The 27,453-nt window shown below is 48.5% G+C and overlaps 1 protein-coding gene across 2 annotated transcripts in view; it reads right to left on the reverse strand.

The window, feature by feature from the left end:
• The window catches only part of CHRNA6 (cholinergic receptor nicotinic alpha 6 subunit), a 97,502-nt gene that overhangs the window by 45,858 nt on the left and 24,191 nt on the right, over positions 1-27,453 (reverse strand). For both annotated transcript variants that reach the window (XM_075352251.1, XM_075352242.1), the window contains exon 2: positions 7,058-7,197. In XM_075352251.1, coding sequence (XP_075208366.1) covers positions 7,058-7,197 — 140 coding nt within the window. The remainder of the gene's footprint in view (positions 1-7,057; positions 7,198-27,453) is intronic.

Consider the following 27,453-nt stretch of genomic DNA (forward strand, 5'->3'; position numbering starts at 1 on the left):
TGACCGTTTGCGGCAGTCCGAACAACGCCGAGCAGAACGGCTCGCCAAGGGCCTCTGCTTCTACTGCGGAGAGGGCACACACCTACTACGTTCCTGTCCAGAGAGGCCGGGAAACTCCAAAACCTAGGGTTGGTAGGAGAGGCCACCCTAGGTAATGGGACTCTCTCAGACCCGGTTACGTGGACTGTTCAAGTAACAACGGGAGAGACGCGGTTCACGGCCGAGGCGTACCTCGATTCCGGGGCAGCAGGCAATTTCATCCAGCAGGCCACGGTGGACAAGTACCATGTGCCTGTTATTCCACTCGACAAACCCCTCGTGATTGCCTCTGTAGATGGGAGACCCCTCTCTGACACCATCTCGTGGATCACCAAGCCGGTGGAACTACGTATCGGTGCCCTGCACACCGAGAACATAGCTCTCTACGTCCTCCCACACATGTCTCATCAAATCCTGCTGGGACTCCCCTGGTTACGGACACACGAACCGTCAGTCAGCTGGTGTACTGGTGAAATCACCCGATGGGGCTCCTCTTGCCACGAGAACTGTCTGAAGACTGTACAGCCCATCCGACGACCTCCGGTTCCGGAGTCCCTACCGGGACTGCCCTCGGCCTATTGGTCCTTCGCGGACGTCTTTGATAAAAAGGAGTCAAAGGTACTGCCGCCACATCGTCCTTATGACTGTGCCATCGACTTACTCCCGGGAACTACACCACCTCGAGGACGGATATATCCTCTGTCTCCTGCTGAAACAAGGGCCATGTCTGCCTACATCACGGAGAACCTGGCAAGGGGATTCATTCGGAGATCCTCCTCTCCTGCTGGAGCAGGCTTCTTCTTCGTTAAGAAGAAAGAGGGCGACCTACGCCCATGCATTGACTACCGGGGATTGAATCAAATCACCGTGAAAAATAAATACCCCCTGCCGCTCATCCCCGAATTGTTTGATCGGCTTAGAGGAGCTCGTGTGTTTACCAAGTTGGATCTTCGGGGTGCCTACAACCTGGTCCGCATCCGCTCTGGGAATGAATGGAAGACCGCATTCAATACTCGCGATGGGCACTATGAATACTGTGTGATGCCCTTCGGCCTGTGTAACGCACCAGCAGTCTTTCAGGAATTGGTGAACGACGTGTTCCGGGACCTTCTCTACGTCTGTGTGGTGGTGTATCTTGATGATATCCTGGTCTTCTCTCCGGACCTCCAGACCCACAGAGAGAACGTGCAGCTGGTACTACAAAGACTGAGAGAGAATCGGCTGTACTCCAAGTACGAGAAGTGTGTCTTCGAGCAGTCTTCTCTTCCCTTCCTGGGTTACGTAATCTCCGATACCGGCCTGCAGATGGACCCGGAGAAGGTCTCTTCCATTCTCAACTGGCCCCCTCCTTCCGGACTGAAGGCAATCTAACGCTTTCTTGGATTCGCAAACTATTACCGTCAGTTCATCCCTTACTTCTCTGCCCTGACTGCACCTCTCTCCGCCTTGACCAAAAAGGGGGCTAATCCAAAGGACTGGTCACCTGCGGCCGACGCCGCGTTTGGCTCCCTGAAACAGGCATTTGCTTCCTCCCCTGTGCTCCACCGTCCTGAGTTAAACCGACAGTTCACCTTGGAGGTGGATGCCTCCTCCTCGGGAGCCGGAGCAGTGCTCATGCAGAAGTCCTCCTCCGGGAAGATGGTTACTTGCGGTTTCTACTCCAAGGGCTTTTCAGCGCCTGAACGCAACTACACCATCGGTGACCGAGAGCTCTTAGCAGTCAAACTGGCTCTGGACGAATGGCGCTACCTTCTGGAGGGAGCAGTGTACCCCGTGATCATTTACACGGACCACAAGAACCTGGAATACCTGCGGTCCGCTCAGCGACTGAACCCACAGCAAGCCAGGTGGTCCTTGTTCTTTGCCAGGTTCGATTTTCAGCTCCATTTTCGACCCGCGGACAAGAATGTGCGAGCAGATGCCTTGTCCAGGTCATTCATGCCCATGGAACAGGAGGAGGAGACATCCCAGCCCATCATCTGCCCAAGTAAAATCATTCCGGTGGCCCCTGTCACCCTGGCCCAGATACCGCCCGGGAGGACCTATGTCTCTGAGACTGACAGGCAAAAAGTATTGCACTGGGGCCATGCCTCGAAAATAGCCGGCCATGCTGGTCAGAAGAAAACATGGAGTACAATTGTACGTCACTACTGGTGGCCATCCCTTCGCACGGACGTCGCTTCTTTTGTCTCAGCCTGCTCCTCTTGTGCCAGGAACAAGACGCCCAAACACCTGCCATATGGTCGTCTTCTGCCTCTGCCAATTCCCTCCGTTCCGTGGCAACACATTGCAATGGACTTTATTACAGACTTGCCCCTGTCCTCCGGACACACAGTCATATGGGTCGTGGTGGATCGGTTCTCCAAAATGGCTCATTTCGTCCCTATGGCTGGACTGCCCTCTGCCCAGGAACTCGCTGACGCCTACATACAGCACATCTTCCGGTTGCATGGCTTTCCATCTCACATTGTGTCCGACAGAGGAACTCAGTTTACCTCCCGCTTCTGGAGGTCCCTCTGCAAACATCTGGGAGTGACTCTGGACTTTTCTTCAGCCTACCATCCTCAGTCGAATGGCCAAGTGGAACGAGTCAATCAGATCTTGACCTCCTTCTTACGTCACTACGTTAACACCCATCACGACGACTGGTCCACGCTTCTTCCTTGGGCTGAATTCTCCCATAACCACCACGTCAGTGAGTCCTCCTCCAGCTCTCCCTTCCATGTCATGTACGGACTTCAGCCTTCCGTCCCTTTACCTGTATCCTCTTCCTCGGATGTCCCTGCTGCTGATGCTGTAGTCCGTGACTTTGCTACAATTTGGGACTCTGTCAAGACGTCCCTTGGACGTGCTTCCCTGCGGATGAAGAGACACGCAGACAAGAGGCGTCTGGATTCTCCATGTTTCTCTCCAGGAGATCTGGTCTGGCTTGCTTCCAAGTACGTCCGATTGAAGCTACCATCATACAAGCTGGGCCCTCGCTACATCGGGCCGTTTAAAGTCCTCTGCAAAATAAATGAGGTCTCCTACAAGCTGCAGCTCCCGGCCACGATGAGAATACCTAACTCCTTCCAAGTCTCCCTGCTCAAGCCGATGGTCCTTGGTCCCTTCTCCGCTGCTGCCAGTTCTGATCCTCCTCCGATTGCTGATGATGACATCTATGCGGTAAGGGATGTCGTGGCCATGAAAACCGTACGGGGCCGACAGTTCTTCCTGGTGGACTGGGCAGGGTATGGTCCTGAGGATAGGTCCTGGGAACCCCGGGAGAATGTGGGTACTCCCCTGATATGTGCCTTCCTGTCCCGGTTGCGGGGAGGGGGGCGTGGGGGGGGTACTGTCACGCTCCCCGGCTCTCCTGCCACGCTTCCCGGCTCTCCTGCCGCGCTCCCCGGCTCCTCTGCCAGGCGTCCCCCGCTCCACGGCCTCCATGCCCCATCACCTGCGGTCCCCAGGCAGCCCGGTCCCCGCTCCCGGCGCCCGTCGGCAACTCTGCTCCAGCCCGGCTCTCCTGCCTCCTGTTCACCGCTCCCTGCCCTGGCTTCTGGCACCCGGGCCTCGCGCATGTGCATTAGGGCGCGCGCGCGGTCATTGACCCTCTCTTAAAGGGCCAGTGTCCTCCAACAGGATATTGAAGAATCAGGTACAGGGTATATAGGGAGATCCTTTCCAAGTGGGCGGAGCCTGTTCTTCGTGTTTTGCTAAGCTAGGAGTCAGGTCTCCTTGTGTCTTGTGGTATACTTACCTATCTCTCTCCTAGAGCCGCTCCTGCCTCGCCAACCGGTCCTGACGATACCCGAACCCCGAACGGTGCCGGTCTGCCATCCCGTCAGTTCATACCATCTCCGATCCCTGTGGTGACCCGTCTTCTCGCTCCGTCGGTTCCGGACTCTGCCTGACGTCATCTCGGCCTCCGAACCTGAGCTCTGTCACCCGGACTACCTTCAGTGACTCCGTGGTCCCAGGGACTTCTACACTCCACTTCTCTGAACGGACTGTCCTGCTACCCGTAGTGCTCCGGCTACCGGGCACCTTGCCTTCGGTGAGGTGTTCAGCCCAGTGGATCCACCTCCTGGGTCTGCCCGTCCACCTGGCCCTAACAGATGCATACAGAACGCATAGTTCACATATTAGATGCATACAACACACACTGCTCAGATATTAACACATACAGCACACATATTAGAAACATACAGCACACAGCACTCACATATTGGACTCATATAGCACACACCGCTCATGTATTAGACACATACAGCACATACCGCTCACATACTATGGTAGACCCATACAGCACACCGCTCACATTCACATATTAGATGCATACAGCACATACAGCTTACATATTAGATACATACGGCACAACATTAATACCGCTCATATGTTGGACACTACAGATTGGCAGCTTGATTCGCAGGACTCTGCTCCATCGGACAGGTCTGTAGTTTTTAGATGCTGGACAGGTGGTTCGATAATGTCTAACCTTCCAGGATCCCTGGTACGAATTTTGTTTAGCTGGGCTGCTGTAATGTCCTCTGTGTGCCATGCCGCAATGATGACATTGTGACAGTCAGGTTAATCATGGAAGTTAAGAGATTTGCAAACCTCCAGTCCAGCAGCTAGAAACTACTAACCTGGTGGATGGACGAGAGCCCTGGAAATCTTTCCACCCATCACTATTGGACACATACAGAACGCATACAGTACACACCAGTCACATATTGGGCGCATACGAAACACACCACTCACATATTAGATGCATATAGTGCAGATTGCTCATATATTATACACATACAATGAACACTGCTCATATATTGGATGCATACAGTACATATCGCGCTCATAATAGACATAGAAACATGCAGTACACATTGCTCAAATATTAAACATATACAGTACACACCACTCACATAAAAGAATACAGCACACACACAGTTCACATATGGGACGCATACAGCATACATAGTTCACATACTAGAGGTCTTTGCCACGGCTACTTTCACACATCCGGTTTTTGCTCTGCGTCACAATACGGCACTCTGCAGAAAAACCGCAACCGTTTTTTTTGCCGCCGGTTGCGGTTTTTTTTGCATAGACTTACATTAGTGCCGTATTGTGCCGCATGGGCTTGCGTTCGGTCCGTTTTTTGCCGCATGCGGCAGATTTAGCTGATGCCACGGCCGGATGGAACGCTGCCTGCAACATTTTTTGCTCCGGCAAAAAAACGCATCGCACCGTATTTGGCCGCTGCGGCGCATTTTTCAATGCATGCCTATGGACGCCGGATGCGGCGCGATGCGGAGAAAACCGCATCCGGCCGCCACATGCGGTTTCTTCCACTGCGCATGCTCAGTAGCGTGCCGCAACCGGAAAAACACGGAAGGGCCGCATGTAAAAACTTATGCAAAGGATGCGGTGTTTTCGCCACATCCGTTGCATAGGTTTCACAGCTGGATTGAGCCGCACTGCTCAAACCGGATGTGTGAAAGTAGCTTAAATGCACACAGTACACACCGCTCACATATTGGATCCATACAGTACACATACTGGTCACATATTAGGGTACCGTCACACTTTAGCGATGCACCAGCGATCCAACCAGCGATCTGACCTGGTTAGGATCGCTGGTGCGTCGATACATGGTTGCTGGTGAGCTGTCAATCAGGCAGATCTCACCAGCGACCAGTGACCAGCCCCCAGTCAGCAGCGACGCGTGGAAGCGACGCTGCACTTGGTAACTAAGGTAAATATCGGGTAACCAAGGGCTTGGTTACCCGATATTTACGTTGGTTGCCAGCGCACACCGCTTAGCGCTGGCTCCCTGCACTCCTAGCCACAGTACACATCGGGTTAATAACCAAACATTTGCTTATTTACCTGATGTGTAACTCCGGCTACGTGTGCAGGGAGCGGGGAGCCAGCACTGGCAGCGTGAGAGCGGCGGACGCTCGTAACGAAGGTAAATATTGGGTAACCAAGGAAAGGGCTTCTCTTGGTTACCCAATATTTACGTTGGTTACAGCTTACCGCAGGCTGCCAGACGCCGGCTCCCTGCTCCCTGCACATTCACATCGCTGCTCTCTCACTGTCAAACACAGCGATGTGTGCTTATCAGCGGGAGAGCAACGTCAAAAAAATGAACCAGAGCTGTGTGTAACGAGCAGCGATCTCACAGCAGGGGCCAGATCGCTGCTCAGTGTCACACACAGCGAGATCGCTAATGAGGTCACTGCTGCGTCACAAAAAAATGTGACTCAGCAGCGATCTCGATAGCGATCTCGCTATGTGTGAAGCACCCCTTAGCTTGTCAAAACCATATACACCACTCACATATAATATGCATACAGTACACACACAACTCACATATTACAGCACACACACCACTTACATATTGGGGGCACCAGAGCAGAGGTGGAGACCAGGGAAATAGAAGTAAAGCTGCATTGGATTGAATGAGTTCATGGGCAAAAGTTTTACTTGAAAGGAGGCAACACCTTTAAAGGGGTATTCCCATCTCCAAGATCCTATCCTAATATAGTATGTAGTAAGCGTATTATTAATAATAATAGTATTAGCAAATACCTCCAATTAGAAATATAGTATAGTTCTTCTGATTAGCTGCAGTATGTCACTTACCTCATGTTCAGGACATTGCAGGACCTTAGGTATCTATGGTTACAACCATGCATATAGTCACAGTTAGTTAGGTGCTAGTAGTCATAACCATGGATACCTAAGGTCCAGCAATACCTTGAACATGAGGTAAGCGACATAGTGAATCAGGAGAACTATGCTACATTTCTAATTGGAGGTATTTGTTAATATTAATATTGTGACACCTATTACATATTGGGATAGGATATTGGAAATGGAAATAACCCTTTAAGGTCCAATGGACATCATCATTGACTGAACTAGATGAATATATTCATGAATGTTATAGAAACCTTACCATTCAAGTATATAGCAATATATCAGACAAATATACAGGGTATAAATAAAATATGGGAGCTTGACTTACCACATTAACAAGTTGGGTTATTGCTACTTCAAAGTGCACCATAACAGGATCAGAAACATTTTCAACTGGTCTTATATATTGGTTGTAATGCGTGAAGAGCTTATGGAAAAGCCTCTCTTCAGTGTCGCTTTGTAAAGAACCTGCAAAAAGTGGGGATTTGTATATGAAAACAATGGATTTTTATTCCTTTAGTCATTCTAGACGCACCACACTGGCAGCAGATCTTCATTAATAAGGCTTCTTGTCCTATGTGATAGACAGAATGACTTTGTGCATCAACTAGCGCGGCTGTCAGACTGTGGCATATCTAAAAGGATTACCTGGATATGTTTGAGCAGCTTCTTTGTACATGGTTGAAATCAGAGTCACGTGCAACAATATTATTATATTTCGTAAATTAATTCTATACAACTTAGGTCCATATTTCATAATTATTCCTTACAGATAATACTGATGATCCTCCATAGTTAAACATGTAGTATTGTGACAGTGTTTCTAGGCTACATCTCTTTGCGGTCAAGGCATGTGGTTCATTTTTCCATTACCTCAGAAGGCAAGAAGCCATTAGAGCTGGCAGGATACGGTATCTCTGTGACGGAGGCTCTCACTAATGCCATCCATACAATTGTGGTAATGTGTGACTTTTTCTGATAAGCGCTGTCTACTGAGTTCACATGTCACTTATGGGTTACTTACCGGTACATAAAATTAAGTAGCAGTAACTAAATTAGAAATACAGTATATATCCCCCCCAGTAGGGCCTCATTAAGGAACATTTTTAATCAGTTTCCTGGATTCGATTTTCATCCACTTTTGGTCTGGATGTTAAGTTTTAGGCGGGCTTTACACGTTGCGACATCACTACCGATATATCGTCGGGGTCACGTCGTTAGTGACGCACATCCGGCGCCGGTAGCGACATCGCTGTGTAAATCCTAGGAGCGACGATGAGCGAACGCAAAAGCGTAAAAAAACGATGATCTGTGTCACGTCGTTCATTTCTATAATGTCGTTACTGCTGCAGATACGATGTTGTTTGTCGTTCCTGCAGCACCACACATCGCTGCGTGTGAAACCGCAGAAACGACAAACATCTCCTTACCTGCGTCCACTGGCAATGCGGAAGGGAGAAGGTGAGCGGGATGTTATGTCCCGCTCATCTCTGCCCTTCCGCTTATATTAGCCGGCAGCTTATTGACGTCACGGTGACGTCCCTGTGACGCCTAACGCACCTCCCCCTTGAAGGAGGGATTGTTCGGAGGTCACAGCGACATTGCCGACCAGGTATGTGCGTGTGAAGCTGCCGTTGCGATAATGTTCGCTACCGCAGCAAGCACCAGATATCACATGTACAACAGGGGCGGGTGCTATCGCGCTCGACATCGCTAGCAACTGCTAGCAATGTCACAGCGTGTAAAGCCCGCCTTACTCTCAGTGACGAATCCATTCATCAGAGGCTAATCTCTTGCACTCAAGGCAAAAATTCAAGTTTGATGCCCCTTCCTATAAAAGCTTAAATAGTTTGAGTAGTTGTCATGTGACCACTCATATGCAATTTTCATACTTACAATTAAGTGCTTACAACCTGCTGTTTTTCCTCATTCTTAAAAAAAGGGGAAAAACTATAGCCTTGCTTCAATGTCAGAAGCAGGAAAAGAAACTAATTGGCACATGACCTTAAGTTTGAAAATCGTAGATGCTTGGACATGTAATGACTGCTGAAATGTGCAAGAAGAGACGATTTCTGACAGGAAGTATATAACATGCTATTAAGATTTGTCATACTACAGTGCTTCATTTTATAGTTAATGTTCCAATGTGCAATACAGGGTAATATTGTGGTACCGTGTTAGCCAGAAAAATCAATTGAAATACTATGTCCCAAGAATGACAAAAGTATTTTAGGAGTGATACCTTTATAGGCTAACCAGAAAAATTATATTAGCAAGCTTTCAGAGCACAAAGGCTCCTTCTTCAGGCAAAATACATGAAGAAGGAGCCTTTGTGCTCTGAAAGCTTGCTAATATAATTTTTCTGGTTAACCTATAAAGGCATCACTCCTAAAATACTTTTGTCATTTTTGGGACATAGTATTTCAATAGTTAATGTTCATGACATAAATACAGATGAAGTAATCCTTAACTCACAATATTTTATTAACATAACCAAACATCATGTTATCTGACAAGTTATGGATTGCTACATAAGTACAGGAAAAGAACCAATAATAGTACATCAAGACATTACTAGAGTCACTAACAGTATAGAAATACAACACTAGAACTACCAACAGTATAGAAATACTGCATCACAACCATCATCAGTACAAAAATACATAATCAGAAACACCATTATTACAGGAATACAGGAATACATTAGCAAGAACCGCCATCTGTACAGAAATACATCACGAAAACCATCATCAGTACAGGAGCACATAAACAGAATAGGAACACATTACTAGAACACACATCTGTACATGAATATATCCCCAAAAACAAGATTGCAAAAATACATCACCAGAACAATCCTCACTACACGACTTCATGACCAAAAGCACCATAAGTACATGAATACATAACTGGAACCACCATCAGTCAATGAATACATCACCAGAACCACCATCAGTACAGAAATACATCACCAGAAACACAGGAAACACAGCACTAGCATACAGTAATAAATCACAAGGACTCCAAAAAATACATGCATATGTCATCAGAATCACCTTCAGTACAGGAACACATCATTAGAACCAACATTAGTATATTGATACATTTTATACATCACTTTCCCTCATACTGTCTCCTCACAATTTTCTACCCCATACTGTTACCTCACACTTTTCCTCTCATATTGTCCTCTCACAATCCCCCCCGACTGTTCATTCAAGCTATTTCTTCCATGATATACTCATGAGCAAAAGGGTAACAATGTTTTTAACTTTTCATTTTCAGGCTCAATATCTTACCATTTACTATAGAGAATCATCTTGGCTATCTCATACCATACATACGTTTTACTTCCAAATACTTAGCATATGATTAGTTATGCAGATTCCTACCATGTCACTGCATTGTTACTGTTTTGCTCCTGGTAGTGAAAAAATCTTTTTCTTCCTGTACACTATAAATTACAACCTGTTCTCATGTTCCCCAATAGCTCTGTGTTGTTATGTTGATTCCCAAGCAAACGTACACTTGTTCCAATTGAGGAACGGCCATGAAGATTACCCAAGAAAAGAGAAAGAACATTATCCAGCTCAATAGCCATCTTTCAGCCAAGAAAATTGCCAAACTGCATCATGTGAGTGTCATAAAAGTTGGAAGAATAGAAAATTAAGTTCGCACATCCATTCAAAAGCCAATTGGTGGACGGTCAGTCAAAATATCGACAATTTGGCTGAGCACAAGTTCTAGCAGGTCTGGAGTGACAAACACGTCAGTGGAGATAGTTCATATGCTTTGTAATAGTGAGATCACTGATGTCCACACAAGCACTGTGTGACTCATGTTACACAAGTCTGGAATGGTGAAAAAGGCTCGACTTCAATATCGGCACAAGAAGTGTCAGCTCAGGTTTGCAAAAATGTATGAAAAGAGGACAATACAAAATTGGAAACTGGTGATATGAAGCGATAAGACGAAAGTCAATAGATGAGGCTCTGAGAGGTACAAGTGGGTCTGAATGAAGCAAGTTAAAAAGGGGGTAAAGGATAGAGAAATTGAAGGAACTGTCAAGTTTGGTGGAGGAAGACTGGTGATATGGTGTTGCTTCACAGCCAAAGGCATTAAATACTTGACCAGGATCGATGGTGGTGTAAATGCTGAGCTATATGTGAGTAATCCCCAACATGAGTTACTTCATACACTCGAGTACTATGTGTATGAAAAGGACGACATAGTGTTTCAGCAGGATAACAACTTGAAGCACACATTGAGATTGCCAAAGGAATGATTCAATGACAATGAAGTAGAGGTGCTGGATTGCTCCCCACAGTCCCCAGACTTCAATGCAATCGAACACTTGAGGTTACATATGAAAAAATAGCTGTATACACACCCAAGTGAGTCGGCCAGTATGCACTAACATTGGGACCGTGTAGAAGAGACTTGGGATCACATTTCCTTCAAAACATGCTTGAATCTGATTGAGAGCATGTCCAGAAGGATTCAGGCAGTGTTGAAAGCCAAAGGTGAATTTACAAAATACTAACAAAATAATAAAAATTTAAATTTAGATTTTTAGGAGCAAATCAGTAACCATGCTGTGACATGAAAAGAATTTGTATAACTAATCATATGCTAAAAAGTTGCAAGTCAAGTTTTTGTATGAGATACCCAAAATTATTGTCTATAAAATGAAGGTAGTCTCATGTTGAAAGCTGTAGAGGATGCTGAGATATGTAGCCTGAAATCCAAAAGTTAAAAAAAATATATTGTTACCCTTTTTCTTGACAGTGTATCTCCTCATTTATTTCTCCCCATGCTGTCCCTAACAGTTTTCCTCCATACTGTACTCTCAAACATTTCTCCCCCATAATGTCCCATCACACCACCTCCATATATTATGTCCTCACATTTTTCCCCAATACAGCTTAATCACACTTTTCCCCCATACTATCTCCTTAGACTCCACCATATTGTCTCTAACTTTTTTCCTCTCTCAACTGTCCCTTCGAACTTTTTGTCCCCCTATATTGTCCCATCATATGTCCTCTCATACTGTCTACTCACACATTCCTCCTCCCATACTGTCCCTTTACGCTTTGCTCTCCATACTGACTCCTCATATTTTCCTTCCATTCAGTTAAATCTCTCTTTCTCCACCGTACTGCCCATTCCCAATTTTCTCCCCAAACTGTCTCCTCATACTTCACCCCTTACTGTTTCCTCATAATTTTCTCTCCATATTGTCCCCTCACACTTTTCTTTCCCCTGACTGCCGTCTCATAATATTCCACTCTAGGATATCACCTCACACTTCTCTCCCTATGCTGTTTCTTCACATTTTCTCCTCCCCATACTGTCCCTTCACAATTTTCTCCCCCATACTGTTTCCTCAAAATTCCCCCCATACTGTTTCCTTACAAATGTCCCTCCATATTGTCCCTTCATACTTTTCTTCCCACTAATTGTCTACTCACACCATTTCACCTCATATCATCACTTTGCTCCAAATGCTGTTCCTTTGTAATAGGTGGATGAAGCCCCATGATATAACTGTGCTATGTATAATGTATTTACTCTTTACTGTTGAATATTTTAAATAGATGTGTTGATATTTAAGTGTTTTTAGAGAAGAATAGGTTCCAGATGTAACAGAGTTAGGACTGTCTATCAGGTTACCAAATGCTGCCATCTAGCAGTCATGTTAAGAAGTTTTAGAGGAGATGATATATAAGATAGGCTTAAAGCAGAAAAAGGGAGGAGTGACAGATGTCAAGGGTATATGGTTAAAAGAGAGAGCTCCAGAGAAAGTCAGTCGAAAAATGGGTTCAAAGTGAGAAGATGTAGTCTTGGTGCTAGGGCCAGTCAGGGAACACTGAGGTAATTGGTGAAAGTCTGGAGCCTATGGCTCATGCTGTTAGGGTTAGAGAATTTTCTGGCTACAGAAGCCATCAGTGCCCAGAAGCAGACAAAGGTGTGCGGTATTAGGGCGACGGCATTGACGACTGGCAGCAGGGTTGACAAGCACTGATCCGCAGCAGCAAATACATGTCAAGCACCCTGCCCAAACACATGTCCTCACCCAGAGTCTCCTTGCAGCCTAATCTAGGGCTTAGTGGTAGATGTGAGCTGACATTAACCCCTTATTACCCCAATTGCCAACACAACAGGGCAATTGGGAAAGAGCTGAGTAAAGTGCTGGGATTGTCGCATCAAATGGATGCAACAATTCTGGGTAGCTGCAGGCTGCTATTTTTAGGCTGGGGGGGCTCAATAACCATCGGTCTCCCCAGCCTGAGAATCCCAGCTCCCAGCTGTCAGGCTTTATCATGGCTGGTTATCACATTTGGGGGGAACCGCATGCCAGTTTTTGAAATTATTTATTTAAATCATTTTAAAAACCTGCATGCAGTTCCTCCTATTTTGATACACAGCCTGGATAAGCACACGGCTGGGGGCTACAGGCTGTAGCCGTAATCTTTATCTGTGCTTGGTATCATAATATGGGGTAGGGGAAGCAGTGCATATGCATGAAGGTAAATGAGCAGTTCCGGAAGTGAATGAGTAGCTGTGGTAGCAGTTACAGTTGCGCTAGAAACTCGATAAGTATGAAGCAATTGCTCCTATCCCCCTATCCCAGCAAAAAATCGCACAAAATCACAGAAGAATCACATAAAATGACAGGGACATACAAATTAAAATGGTGCTATAAAGGGGGAGAGACCCATGAAAGGTGGGACAGAGAAGCACGCTCATAGATCCATCATAGGCATGGGAATTTAGAACAGGCTCTAATATATAGTAAAATACAACAGGCTGGGTCTGTTTGAATTGTGGGACGCAGTTGCGACGCTCCTTTAACATTGGGTAAGCAGATGACCTAAGGCTCGATATATATTTTTTGTATTTTACTATTTATTAGACCCTGTTCTAATTTCCATGCCTATGATGGATCTATGAGCGTGCTTCTCTGTCCCACCTTTCATGGGTCTCTCCCCCTTTATAGCACCATTTTAATTTGTATGTCCCTGTCATTTTATGTGATTCTTCTGTGATTTTGTGCGATTTTTTGCTGAAATAAAAATTTTGTATCTTGCTTTTCAAAACTCCTGGTCTATCTGGTTCTATATGCTATCATGGAGTGGTGTTTTTGAGATATAGTGAATAATGATTGAGATGTGCTCTTTGTTCAAATATTTAATATATCCCCCTATCCCTTCTACCACTTTTAATTACCGGATTCTGGTTCCCATGGACTGGCGTCTGGCCAGATAACCAGAATCAATTCTGGGCTGGACCTAAGCGGATTTCTTTTTATCCGCTTAGGTCCGGTTATCAACGAGTCCGCCCATCAATACTTACCAGACATCAATATAATTTACTTATAAAGGATGGCATTTATTTTATCATTTAAAGCATACTTCTGACAAAAAAAAAATACTTTGCCAACAGAAATAACTGTATTAAAAGCTCCTATGCAAGAAAAGTTTCATATGCTGTAAAGGGAATGCACACATGGCAGATTCATTGATGAAGTTACCCACATATAAAATCCACAGCAGATTATCGTATAAGACAAGCCGACATGAAATCTGCAGCATTCACCTTCTGATGTGGAAATGAAGTGAATTCTTACCATGGATTTGATCACTTTCAGTGTAGTAGTGAATTTGCAACAAAATTCTGCATGTAGCACAAATGAATATTGCTGCAGATTTGCCGAAGAGAGTTGACTTAATCCTTAAATAATATTTTGTCATACACATGTATTTTACAGATATAGCAAGTAGTGATGGCCGGACCCGGACTGTAAAAGTCCAGATTCGCACGGTTTCAAAACTATCCGTATGCCGCACCCGGGCTCGGAGTGCCATGGAACTGCGGCTAATTATCTGGATCCATCAACTCGGCCAAAAAAAAGAATAAAAGAAAAATAAAAATAAAGCAAGCATGCTATACTTACTGAGTCTCCAGCGCGGCTGTAACTGCTTCCGGGCAGCTTACTCTTCTTCCGGGGACCGCTCATTTACCTTCAGCCATATTCATTGCTTCTCCTGCCCACCGGCAGTCGTTGCGTCTGTGAGTGGTTACAGTCAGGCGTGCTCCCAGCCTGTGTGACAGCGTCTGACTGCTTGTGATCAGAGATCCTGTCTGCGTGTTACTATCATGGTATAAAAATAGATAAATTGGTGTAGGGTCCCCCCTTTTTATGATACCCAGCACAGATAAAGTATACGGGTACAGGCTGCAGCCTTCAGCTGTGCACTTATCTTGGTTGTGTATCAAAATAAGAGGAACCTCATGCAGCTTTTTTATTTATTATTATTTAAATAATTTTAAAAAACAGCATGTGTAATGCCCCTGAGACTTCAGTCGCTACAGAGGTACTGCACCTCAGCCAGAGGTGTTGTATCCCATCCTGGATATGGAGGAGATCATCCACCGGTATTCACACAAAACACACAACACCTCAATTAGCAGCTCTGCACCAGGTTAGGGTTAGGGCTTGGTTCCATTAATGCTATGTATAGCCACCACTAGTGATGGTTCCTCCCTCCCCCTAATCCAACAGGCTGGGGGTGGAGTCTAGTGAGTTGGGAAACAATGTAGTATGGGAGACTCAAGAAGGAGTGGAGGAGTGTAGACCTGTGGTCTGGAGCTGGTGCAGCTCGACCCAGGCACAAGACGGAAGGTCCTAGAGCCCACGGGAAGTTTTCCATACCCTCGTGGTTTCGTTCCACATACAATGTATTGGAGTGGAGGGACTTGACGGGATCTGTCCCTAAATTACATGAGAGAAACCAACGTGCTCATCTAGTAAAACTGGAGGCCTAGGACACATCTAGTACCAAAGCCAACTCCGCACACGAATCCGCTGGAAGGTGACCACATAGGGTAACAGGATAGAGCTTCAAGCCACCTGACAGGGCCCGCGGACACTGGCTCAGGGCACTGTGTGCATAGGGGCGGGATAGGCAGGAGAGAAGTCAGCACAGGAAGACAACCAGGGAAGGAACACTAGAAGGGTGTACCGGTCTTGGCTGGAGCCCATCACAGTGAAACCCCAGCACCCCAAAGGTGGTCAATGACATTGTGTTACCTTGGAACCTGCTACAGTGAGTAAAAACCTTGAGACTGCATCCCTGTGTCACTCCGTTATTTGCCTGCGCCTCCGGCCTGCATCCCCGCCATCAGCTACTACTACCACCGCCATTCGCCCTGGGGCCTAGCTCTGCCTGTGGACAGCTGCACCATCTAAGCTGCGTCACCATCTGCCCCAGAGGTCCCCATCCTGCAGCGATGGCACCTAACTTGCCGCATACCACAGGTGGCGTCACAAATAACTTTTATCATCCCCTTTATATTTAAACACCTCGCCTGGCCACCGTAATGTCTCAGAAAGAGAACCGCAGCCCGGTAATGAGTGTACCATGGCCCCGGTTCCGGGCGTTTCACATGCAGTAATCCCAATTATGATATCCAGCCATGATAAAGCCCGATAGCTGAGGGCTGGTATTCTAAGGCTGGGAAGACGCATGCTTATTGGGCCCCCCAAGTCTAACAATAGCAGCCTGCAGCCACCCAGGAAGCTGCTTGTTCAGTGACACTGGACTCCTAACATATTAAGCCCCTGTGCAGCTGCATAGGTTGCACCACTGGTATATGTCCTCCCCTGCTTATCTCAGATGATGACCAACAGTGAACTGCTGTATTTCTACTGTTATTTGCTTTAAAAAATGTTGCAAAACAACAAGGCAAAAATCACACCATGCACAATTCTAACATCAAAGAGGAAGTGACAACTTTCTTAAAGGGAAGCTAACATCAGGGACCTGTTGTTTATATTAGGCTTTTCTGTTACATGTATATTTTTAATTTTAGTTTACAATGAATTTTTTTCATATAACAATATTTAAATTCAAAGTTAGTGATCTTACAATTTTGACACTGGCCAGTGGGGCTTTTTTACTCTATTATTTCCTGTCCTTTCAGGAAGAGTGTTCATCAGGTTCCTTATCATCAGAGGCAGGGTTACAATGATTGGTAGCACCTTTATACACAGGTAATAACACACAACTCACCAATTACAATAGTCAATGTCACAGCTCCCCCAGCCCCTCCTTCTTTCACCCTTCACAATGACCTTTGCACTGACTTATTACATACTTGATTACAAAAGATAAGGTTGGAAAATGACCATTGTAGCTATTATTATTATTATTATTATTTATTTATAGAGCACCATTAATTCCATGGTGCTGTACATGAGAAGGGGGTTACATACAAAATACGTATACAAGTTACAGTAGACAGACTAGTACAGAGGGAAGAGGGCCCTACCCTTGCGGGCTTACATTCTATAGGATTATGGGGAGGAGACAATAGGTGGGGTGTAGGTCAGGCGGCAGCTCCGCACGGTGGTCGGGCGGCAGCTCCGCACGGTGGTCGGGCGGCAGCTCCGCACGGTGGTCGGGCGGCAGCTCCGCACGGTGGTCGGGCGGCAGCTCCGCACGGTGGTCGGGCGGCAGCTCCGCACGGTGGTCGGGCGGCAGCTCCGCACGGTGGTCGGGCGGCAGCTCCGCACGGTGGTCGGGCGGCAGCTCCGCACGGTGGTCGGGCGGCAGCGAGTTCATTGTAGATTGTAGGCATTTCGGAACAGGTGCGTTTTCAGGTTCCGTTTGAAGTTTGCAAGGGTAGGGGATAGTCTGACGTGTTGAGGCAGCGAGTTCCAGGAGACTGGGGATGCTCGGGAGAAGTCTTGGAGTCGGTTGTGTGAGGAGCGAATGAGAGAGGAGGAGAGGAGGAGATCTTGGGAGGACCGGAGGTGACGTGTTGGAGTGTAGTGGGAGAGTAGTTCGGAGATGTACGGAGGGGAAAGATTATGCACAGCTTTGTAGGTCAGTGTTAGAAGTTTGAATTGGATACGGTGGAAGATTGGAAGCCAGTGGAGGGACATGCAGAGAGGAGAAGCGGGGTGGTATTGAGGAGAGAGGTGGATAAGTCGGGCAGCAGAGTTAAGGATGGACTGGAGAGGGGCAAGCGTGTTGGCAGGGAGGCCACAGAGGAGGATGTTACAGTAGTCGAGGCGGGAGATTATGAGGGCATGCACTAGCATTTTAGTTGATTGCAAATTGAGGAAAGGGCGGATTCTGGAAATATTTTTGAGTTGAAGACGGCAGGAGGTGGTGAGGGATTGGATGTGTGGTATGAAGGATAAGGCAGAGTCAAAGGTCACTCCGAGGCAGCGAACTTTGGGTACTGGCGAGAGCGTGGTGTTATTTATTGTAATAGATAGATTAGGTGGAGAGTGTAGGTGAGACGGAGGAAAGATGATTAGTTCAGTTTTGGCCACATTGAGCTTTAGGAAGCGAGAGGAGAAGAAGGAGGATATAGCAGATAGACATTTCGGGATTTTGGACAGCAGAGATGTGGCATCTGGGCCAGAGAGGTAGATCTGGGTGTCGTCGGCATATAGGTGGTATTGGAAGCCATGGGACTTTATGAGTTGTCCCAGGCCAAATGTGTAGATAGAGAAAAGTAGGGGTCCTAGGACAGAGCCTTGAGGGACGCCAACAGAGAGATGGTGGGATGAAGAGGTTGTGTGGGAGTGGGAGACACTAAAAGTGCGATTTGAGAGGTATGAAGAGATCCAAGAGAGGGCAAGATCTCTGACACCAAGGGAAGAGAGGGTCTGTAATAGGAGGGAGTGGTCAACGGTATCGAAGGCTGAGGACAGGTCTAGGAGTAGGAGTATAGAGAAGTGCTTGTTCGCTTTGGCAGTAAGCAAGTCATTTGTGATTTTAGTCAGGACAGTTTCGGTGGAGTGATGTGGACGGAAGCCGGACTGTAGGTTGTCAAAGAGAGCGTTAGAGGAGAGGTGGGAGGAAAGTTCAGCATGGACATGCTGTTCCAGGAGTTTTGAGGCAAGTGGGAGTAGTGATATGGGGCGGTAGCTGGTAGTAGAGGTTGGATCGAGGGAAGGTTTCTTTAGGATAGGTGTGACTGTTGCATGTTTAAAGGCAGAGGGGAAGGTTCCAGTCGTTAAAGATAGGTTGAAGAGATGGGTTAAGGCTGGAATAAGGATGGTGGTGAGGTTGGGAAGGAGGTGGGATGGCATGGGGTCAAGTGCGCAGGTGGTGAGGTGCGCTTTTGAGAGCAGACGTGCAAGCTCTCCTTCGGTGATGGTGGGGAGGAAGTTTATGGGGGAGGGGCAGTGGTCAGCTACATGAAGGGGTTGTGGTGGCTGAGCAGAGAAGACTTGCCTTATTAGGTCGATTTTTTCTTGGAAATAGGTGGCAAAGTCTTCTGCAGAAATGAGGGAGGTTGGAGGGGGCAGTGGTGGGCGAAGGAGGGAGTTGAAAGTGTTGAATAACTGTTTGGGGTTGTGTGTTAGAGAGGATATGAGGTTTCTGAAGTAATCGTGTTTAGCGGAGGTGAGGACTGAACGAAATGTGTGAATTGCATTTTTGAATGTGGTGAAGTCTTCCTGGGAGTGCGTTTTCTTCCACCGCCGCTCTGCAGCCCTAGACCTTTGCCTAAGTTTTTTAGTGAGGCTGTTGTGCCAGGGCTGTCTATTGATTCGTCTCACTCTGCCATGCACAAGGGGAGCGACTGAATCAATGGCTGATGTGAGGGTGGTGTTGTAGAAAGTGGTGGCGCTGTCTGTGTCGTGGAGGGACGATATGGAGGACAGTGGGAGGATAGAGTCGGCGAGGGTGTGCATGTTGAGGTGTGCAAGGTTTCAGCTATGTATATGTATTGTCTAACAAAGCCCAAATAGCCTGTGTGAAAATGTTCTGATGATATCTTCTGTTCAAGAAGGAATTGTGGGAGCATGTAGGATTTTATCCAGTTACATGGATATGGGGTCACTGTAACTAGCTTTACTGAAGCCTTAATTATAGTAGCATCTACTGTACACTGAAAATAATCTGGGACCCCACATACATAACATTGTATTTTCTTTTGCTTTATTTATTAAGAAAAGCTAAAGGTTATTCCCATTACAGACTTTCATTACTGAGACAAGAATATTTCTGTCCAGGTGTCGATCATGAGGGGGCTACACTGTTTCTGTAACTCCTATAGAAATAATAGGAATTAAGGAAACATTATATCTATCTATGATGTGACTCCAGTTACTCACCTCAATAACTGGCTTCAGATCTGTGAATCTTGGATCACGGCTGGACAGAGCATCAGCTATCAAGAGTGGTCACATAGAATAACAGCGAGTTTCTAAGATAAGTAATTTGTCATTCATCATTTTAACTAAATAACCGTTTCCCCCTTCTGGCAAAATTTTCTAGTTAGTCAGAAAATTGTAAAATTTAGAACATACTGAACAGTTAGAAAAAAATAGCAAAAGTACTAAAAACAAGACAAAAAAATTACCTGAAATAAACCACCTAAGTTTATATTATTATTTATAGAACTCTTCTCTTGTTCTTAAAATCAGAATATACTTAGCACCCTGACATTGGTTCCTTTTCTATATACATATATTGAAAGCATCTTGTCCTTTTAAACTTAAATGCCCTCTACCCAGATCATTTTTCACTCGTTTTGTTATTGAGTGAGGAAGAAACCACCTTCTCTTTCTACTTAGGCTTTAAAAGAAATCAATATAGCTTTTGGTCTAGAACATAAATACTTCAAAGGAAATGGAATTACAGTGGAACGATTAGTATATTTCAGGTTATTAAGTATTTATAAATTAGTAACTTTTTATTTGTCAAAACAAAATCTACACTTATTAACTTCTTCGTGATATGTAGATAAATGTCGGCGCTTACTGGGCTTTGTGCATGCCAACGGTTGGCGGTCAGGTGGGGCTCACGACCCCCAGAGTCCCGCAGTTGCCTTACCATTGAAAATAAGTGGAATAAAATGCAATCTAAAAGTTCAACGGAAATATAAATAGTATTTCTGAAAATGTCATCTTCCGCAAAACACAAGCTGGCACACAGCTGCATCAGCAGAAAATATAAAAGTTGTAGCTCTAAGAATAAGGCAATGAAAAAAAAATTCTTTAAAAAATAAATAAATACATTTTGTTTTTATTGTGTAAAAGCGGCAAAACATAAAAAAATGATATGTGTGGTATTGCTGTAATCATCATACTGACCTGAAGAATAAAGCTGTCTTATTACTTTTACCAAACACTGACTCTGTTTATATTGTCGTTAGTGGGTTCATTGTCGCATTGACTGTTCTAAACTGAAGGCCAAACAGGCAAACTTCAGACCCTAGGCAATGGAGGAGGTATCGCGCTGGGGGTAAGGCCGGGGCCACATGGGGACTAATGCGATCCTCGCATGACACTTGGCTCACGCTGGCAGCACAGCAGGAGCCGAGTGTCACTGCGACTGAGGTCCGATCGTGCGATCGGACCACAGCTGCGGGGGACGGGCTGGCGCTGAAGAGCGGAGGGAGGGATTTATCTCCCTCTCTCCTCCGTAGCCGGCTATTGCCATTCTCGCCCTGCACTCGCGGTACACCGGTGTACTGTGAGCGCAGTGTGATCTTTCTCTCGCCCCACACACTTGAATAGGTGCAAGAGAAAGAGTCTCACATTACAATCGCAGCATGCTGCGATTGTTTTCTCGGTCTGATTGGGGCCGAGAAAATAATTGCTCATGGGTGCTGATGTCGCGGGCGGAGGAGGGGACGCTGCGCTCTCCCACTGCTCGGGTCCGGCTGCTGCTGCTACTGCTGCTCGGTGGTGGCTCGAGCGGTGGGCCAGATCCCGGGGACTCGAGCGGCGTTCCTCACCCGTGAGTGAAAGGGGGGAATTGATTGTGGGGATTTGATATTGTCCGTGACGCCACCCACGGTTGTGGTGAGATTGGTGACACCACCGCTGCTCTGGACGGGGATCCCGGGAGCGGTGACAGGGAGCAGCTTGGATGTTAATTCTCCCCTCCGTGGGTAGGGGGATTGGTTGTCCCGGGGCCCGGTGAGGATGGTAGGGATGGATGGCAGGCGGGTTGCGGGGCCTGGCGAGGTGCAGGGTCGCGGGGGCAGTGCTGTGCCGCACGGCACGATGGTACTCACTCAGCCAGTGACACAGAGTCTCCGGTAAAACAAACGGCTGGATGGACGGGTCCCACAGACGGCTGCGGTGTTTTCCCCTGACCCCAGGTTGGTAGTGTAAGTCCTTTCCTTCACCTTCATGTACGCTCCTCCTGTGCTCCGGTTTCCAGCTGGCTCCCCGGTTCGGTACCAGACGGGCCATTACCCTGTCCCGGCTACCTACAGTTCCACCAAGACTGTCTTCCCGGCTCCTGCAGACGGCCACTGCCGTCTGCCTCACTGGCTACACGAGGGACCTAGGCTCCAACCTAGGTCCCAGTCTGCGTCTGCCTCTCTGCAGACCTCCTCTCTCTTCCTCTGCCTGGACTTGTCTCTGTAGTTTCCTGCCTCAAGCCAGCCAGACTCTTCGGTGGGCGTGCCTATCTGCTTGACTCCACCCACCTAGTGTGTTTGTCTGAACCCGAGGGAAGGAATCAGGTCTCACTGGGGATGACTGCTGTGAACTGCTGGGGGTGGGGGTGTGTGTGTGTTGTTACCTGTGGCCCCTGGCTTGTCCAGGGCGCCACACTGACACACAGGTTAATTCTTGTCCGAGTGGCATGCGATATTTTATCGCATTCCACTCGGTCCGATTTTCATGTCGTGTGTCTTAAGCCCGCTACACACGCTTCAATATATCTCACAATCCGTCGTTGGGGTCAAGTTGTAAGTGACGCACATCCGGCATCGTTTGTGAGGTATCTGCGTGTGACAGCTACGTGCGATCAGGATTGAACGCAAAACCGTTGATCGCAAACACATCGTATCATTCTCTAGAATTGAGCGTTTTGTTGCACGAACCTAGTGAATTGTAACGTGTGACATCCCTCATACGATTTTGGTGTCTGATGCTATGTGCGCAGGTGTGCGCTCTGCACCGCAGCTTAAAAAAGGTCCGCTTCAGAGCGCAGCTGAAAAGCTGCGTTCTGAAGCGCCTCACAATGTCTGTCATTCACTAATCTCTGTCAGTCGGTCACTATCTCTGTCCCTCTCTCTCTGTCCATGTCAGTCTATCCCTCTCTCTCATATACTCACCGATCCCCGATCCCCGGCGCTGCACGGCGTTCACACTGCTCCGGCGGCTTTTACTGTTTTGAAAAAGCCGGCCGCCCATTAAACAATCTCGTATTCCCTGCTTTCCCCGCCCACCGGCGCCTATGATTGGTTACAGTGAGACACGCCACCACTCTGAGTGACAGGTGTCACACTGCACCCAATCACAGCAGCCGGTGGGCGTGTCTATACTGTGTAGTGAAATAAATAATTAAATAATGAAAAAAAACGGCGTGCGGTTCCCCCCAATTTTAAAACCAGCCAGATAAAGCCATACGGCTGAAGGCTGCTATTCTCAGGATGGGGAGCTCCACGTTATGGGGAGCCCCCCAGCCTAACAATATCAGCCAACAGCCGCCCAGAATTGCCGCATACATTATATGCGACAGTTCTGGGACTGTACCCGGCTCTTCCCGATTTGCCCTGGTGTGTTGGCAAATTGGGGTAATAAGGAGTTATTGGCAGCCCATAGCTGCCACTAAATCCTAGATTAATCATGTCAGGCGTCTATGAGACACCCTCCATAATTAATCTGTAAATTACAGTAAATAAACACACACACCCGAAAAAATCCTTTATTAGAAATAAAAAACACAAACATATATCCTCGTTCACCACTTTAATCAGCCCCAAAAAGCCCTCCATGTCCGGCGGAATCCAGGATGCTCCAGCGTCGCTTCCAGCGCTGCTGCATGGAGGTGACCGGAGCTGCAGAATACACCGCCGCTCCGGTCACCTCCACGCAGCTCATGAAGACAGCCGCGCGATCAGCTGCTGTCACTGAGGTTACCCGCTGTCACTGGATCCAGCGGTGGCCGCGGGTAACCTCAGTGACAGCTCAGCTGATCGCGCGGCTGTGTTCATTAGCTGTGTGGAGGTGACCGGAGCGGCGGTGTGTGCTGCAGCTCCGGTCACCTCCATGCAGCAGCGCTGGAAGCGACGCTGGAGCATCCCGGACATGGAGGGCTTTTTGGGGCTGATTAAAGTGGTTAACCAGGGTATATGTTTGTGTTTTTTATTTCTAATAAAGGATTTTTTCGTGTGTGTGTGTTTATTTACTGTAATTTACAGATTAATCATGGAGGGTGTCTCATAGACGCCTGACATGATTAATCTAGGACTTATTGGCAGCTATGGGCTGCCAATAACTCCTTATTACCCCGATTTGCCAACGCACCAGGGCAAATCGGGAAGAGCCGGGTACAGTCCCAGAACTGTCGCATATAATGTATGCGGCAATTCTGGGCGGCTGCTGACTGATATTGTTAGGCTGGGGGGCTCCCCATAACGTGGAGCTCCCCATCCTGAGAATAGCAGCCTTCAGCCGTATGGCTTTATCTGGCTGGTTTTAAAATTGGGGGGAACCGCACGCCGTTTTTTTTCATTATTTAATTATTTATTTCACTACACAGTATAGACACGCCCACCGGCTGCTGTGATTGGGTGCAGTGTGACACCTGTCACTCAGAGTGGGGGCGTGTCTCACTGTAACCAATCATAGGCGCCGGTGGGCGGGGACAGCAGGGAATACGAGATTGTTTAATGGGCGGCCGGCTTTTTCAAAACAGTAAAAGCCGCCGGAGCAGTGTGAACGCCGTGCAGCGCCGGGGATCGGGGATCGGTGAGTATATGAGAGAGGGCTGCTAACTTCAGTAACTTAGGAGATTAGCGGTCACCGGTGAGTCCTTCACTGGTGACCGCTAATCAGGGCGCGACACAGACAGAGCCGCAGCATGACCGTGAAGTCGGGTGAAGTTCACCCGAGTTCATTCTGACAGTGCGGCTCTGTCTGTGTCTGCTGTCATCTGCCATTCAGCTCTGCTACATTGCTGTCTGTGGCTGCTGTCAGCGGCCATGTAGCAGAGCTGAATGGCAGATGACATAGTAAAAACGCATGCCTACACATTACACATGCTTGGCAAGTCAATAAATAAAAAAAAAAAAAAAGGTGCCCAATGCATATGTGTCGCCCTGGACAAGCCAGGGGACACAGATAACAACACACACACACACCCCCACCCCCAGCAGTTTCACAGCAGACATCCTCAGTGAAACTTGATTCCTTTCCCCGGGCTCAGACTGACACACCAGGTGGGCGGAGTCAGGAGATAGAGACACCCACCCAGGGGTTAGCTGGCTGGAGGCAGCAAACAAGCCCAGTCTAGTCCTAGGAGAAGAAGAGTGAAGGTCTGCAGAGAGGCAGACGGAGCCAGGGGCCTAGGTTGGAGCCTAGGGCCTCATAGAGAGAGTCCGGCAGACGCTAAGTGCCGTCTGCAGGGAGCCGGGGAGACAGCTGGTGGAACCGCAGGTAGCCGGGGCTGGGCAGTGGCCCCCGGTACGGAGTCGGGGAGCCAGCTGGAAGCCGGTGTGCAGGAGAAGGGTGCACGGAAAGGAAGAAAGGACTTACACCATCAAACTGGGTCAGGGGAGAACAACAACCACAGCCGTCTGGGGGTACCCGTCCATCCAGCCGAGTGTTTTACTAAAAACTGTGTCAACGTCTCAGGCTGAGTGAGTACCACAGTGCCGCAAGGCACAGCGCGGCCCCCGCGTCCCTGCACCCACCAGGCCCTGCATCTAACCCCATCACCGGGCCCCGGGATCACCAACCCCTACCCACGGAGGGGCAACCCAACATCTCGCTGCTACACACCATCATTCCCGGGCCTATAGAGCAGCGGTGGTGAAATCACCACAACCGTGGGTGGCGTCACGGACATTATCCCAACACCCCAAATCCCCTTTCACTCACGGGCGAGGAGTGCCACTCGAGAACCCCCGGGATCCGGTCCACAGCTCGAGCCACCACTGAGCAACGGCAGCCGCCGGACCCGAGCAGAAGGGGTGAGCGCGGTGTGCTGACACCCTCCTCCCCGCCCGCGACAACTTGGCGTCACGAACAGGATCCTACCGCTCTGCCGTTTGGTAGAGGTGTGCCTTGTTACCGCCGGAGGTGTCCGGCCGAAAATTTTGTAAAACCGCCATCTTGGGCGCGAAAATTTCCCGCTCGAGCGTCTTCCCCGAGCAGGAAAGGCGCGAAAGTGGAGCCCCGCCCCCTGAAGAAGGAAGTGCCAAAAAGAAGCTAAGGGGGACGGGATGGCGTCCGGCCGCATGTGAACCGCGGCTGTGGAAGCAGGGACGCCAGGACTCTGCCAGCATTTGGTTCCTGGAAGAGGCCGCCGCAGCGATGCACCGAGCCGTTACCCCTGTTACCGGTAGCGGAGCCCGCAGCGTCTGTGGGGGAGGACCCAGACCTGTGGTCCCCAGGCCTCACCTTTGTCACCGCCCTGCCACCGGCCCCAGCAGTCCGCCCGGCCGCGACGGAGATGACGACGGCTCCGGCAGTCCGCCCGGCCGCACCGGCAGCGAAGTACCGGTCCCGTTGACCAATCTGGAGCCGTTCCTGGACTGGGGTCAAGGGGTGCTGCCTGGGTTTTAGGGGCAGCACCAAGGCTAGGTTGTTTGGGTGGGTGACTGAAGGACCCATTACACAGTTATTATTAAAAGTGTTTGACTGTTATTGCAACGTTAAAGTAATGTGCATCCCGTTGTGGGAGGATTGAACATGCTTGTGTTTGATGTTTTTATCTTTTGCAGTTTAAAAGAAAAATAAAACCGGTGATGGACGGGCAGCCCGAGGACGGTCTGCATTTTGCTAAGGGGGAATGTGTCGCCCTGGACAAGCCAGGGGACACAGATAACAACACACACACACACCCCCACCCCCAGCAGTTTCACAGCAGACATCCGCAGTGAAACTTGATTCCTTTCCCCGGGCTCAGACTGACACACCAGGTGGGCGGAGTCAGGAGATAGAGACACCCACCCAGGGGTTAGCTGGCTGGAGGCAGGAAACAAGCCCAGTCTAGTCCTAGGAGAAGAAGAGTGAAGGTCTGCAGAGAGGCAGATGGAGCCAGGGGCCTAGGTTGGAGCCTAGGGCCTCGTAGAGAGAGTCCGGCAGACGCTAAGTGCCGTCTGCAGGGAGCCGGGGAGACAGCTGGTGGAACCGCAGGTAGCCGGGGCTGGGCAGTGGCCCCTGGTACGGAGTCGGGGAGCCAGCTGGAAGCCGGTGTGCAGGAGAAGGGTGCACGGAAAGGAAGAAAGGACTTACACCATCAAGCTGGGTCAGGGGAGAACAACAACCGCAGCTGTCTGGGGGTACCCGTCCATCCAGCCGAGTGTTTTACTAAAAACTGTGTCAACGTCTCAGGCTGAGTGAGTACCACAGTGCCGCAAGGCACAGCGCGGCCCCCGCGTCCCTGCACCCACCAGGCCCTGCATCTAACCCCATCACCGGGCCCCGGGATCACCAACCCCTACCCACGGAGGGGCAACCCAACATCTCGCTGCTACACACCATCATTCCCGGGCCTATAGAGCAGCGGTGGTGAAATCACCACAACCGTGGGTGGCGTCACGGACATTATCCCAACACCCCAAATCCCCTTTCACTCACGGGCGAGGAGTGCCGCTCGAGAACCCCCGGGATCCGGTCCACAGCTCGAGCCACCACTGAGCAGCGGCAGCCGCCGGACCCGAGCAGAAGGGGTGAGCGCGGTGTGCTGACACCCTCCTCCCCGCCCGCGACACATACGTCAC

This window comes from Anomaloglossus baeobatrachus, chromosome 1 (assembly GCF_048569485.1).
Source record: "Anomaloglossus baeobatrachus isolate aAnoBae1 chromosome 1, aAnoBae1.hap1, whole genome shotgun sequence".
Taxonomy (NCBI): domain Eukaryota; kingdom Metazoa; phylum Chordata; class Amphibia; order Anura; family Aromobatidae; genus Anomaloglossus; species Anomaloglossus baeobatrachus.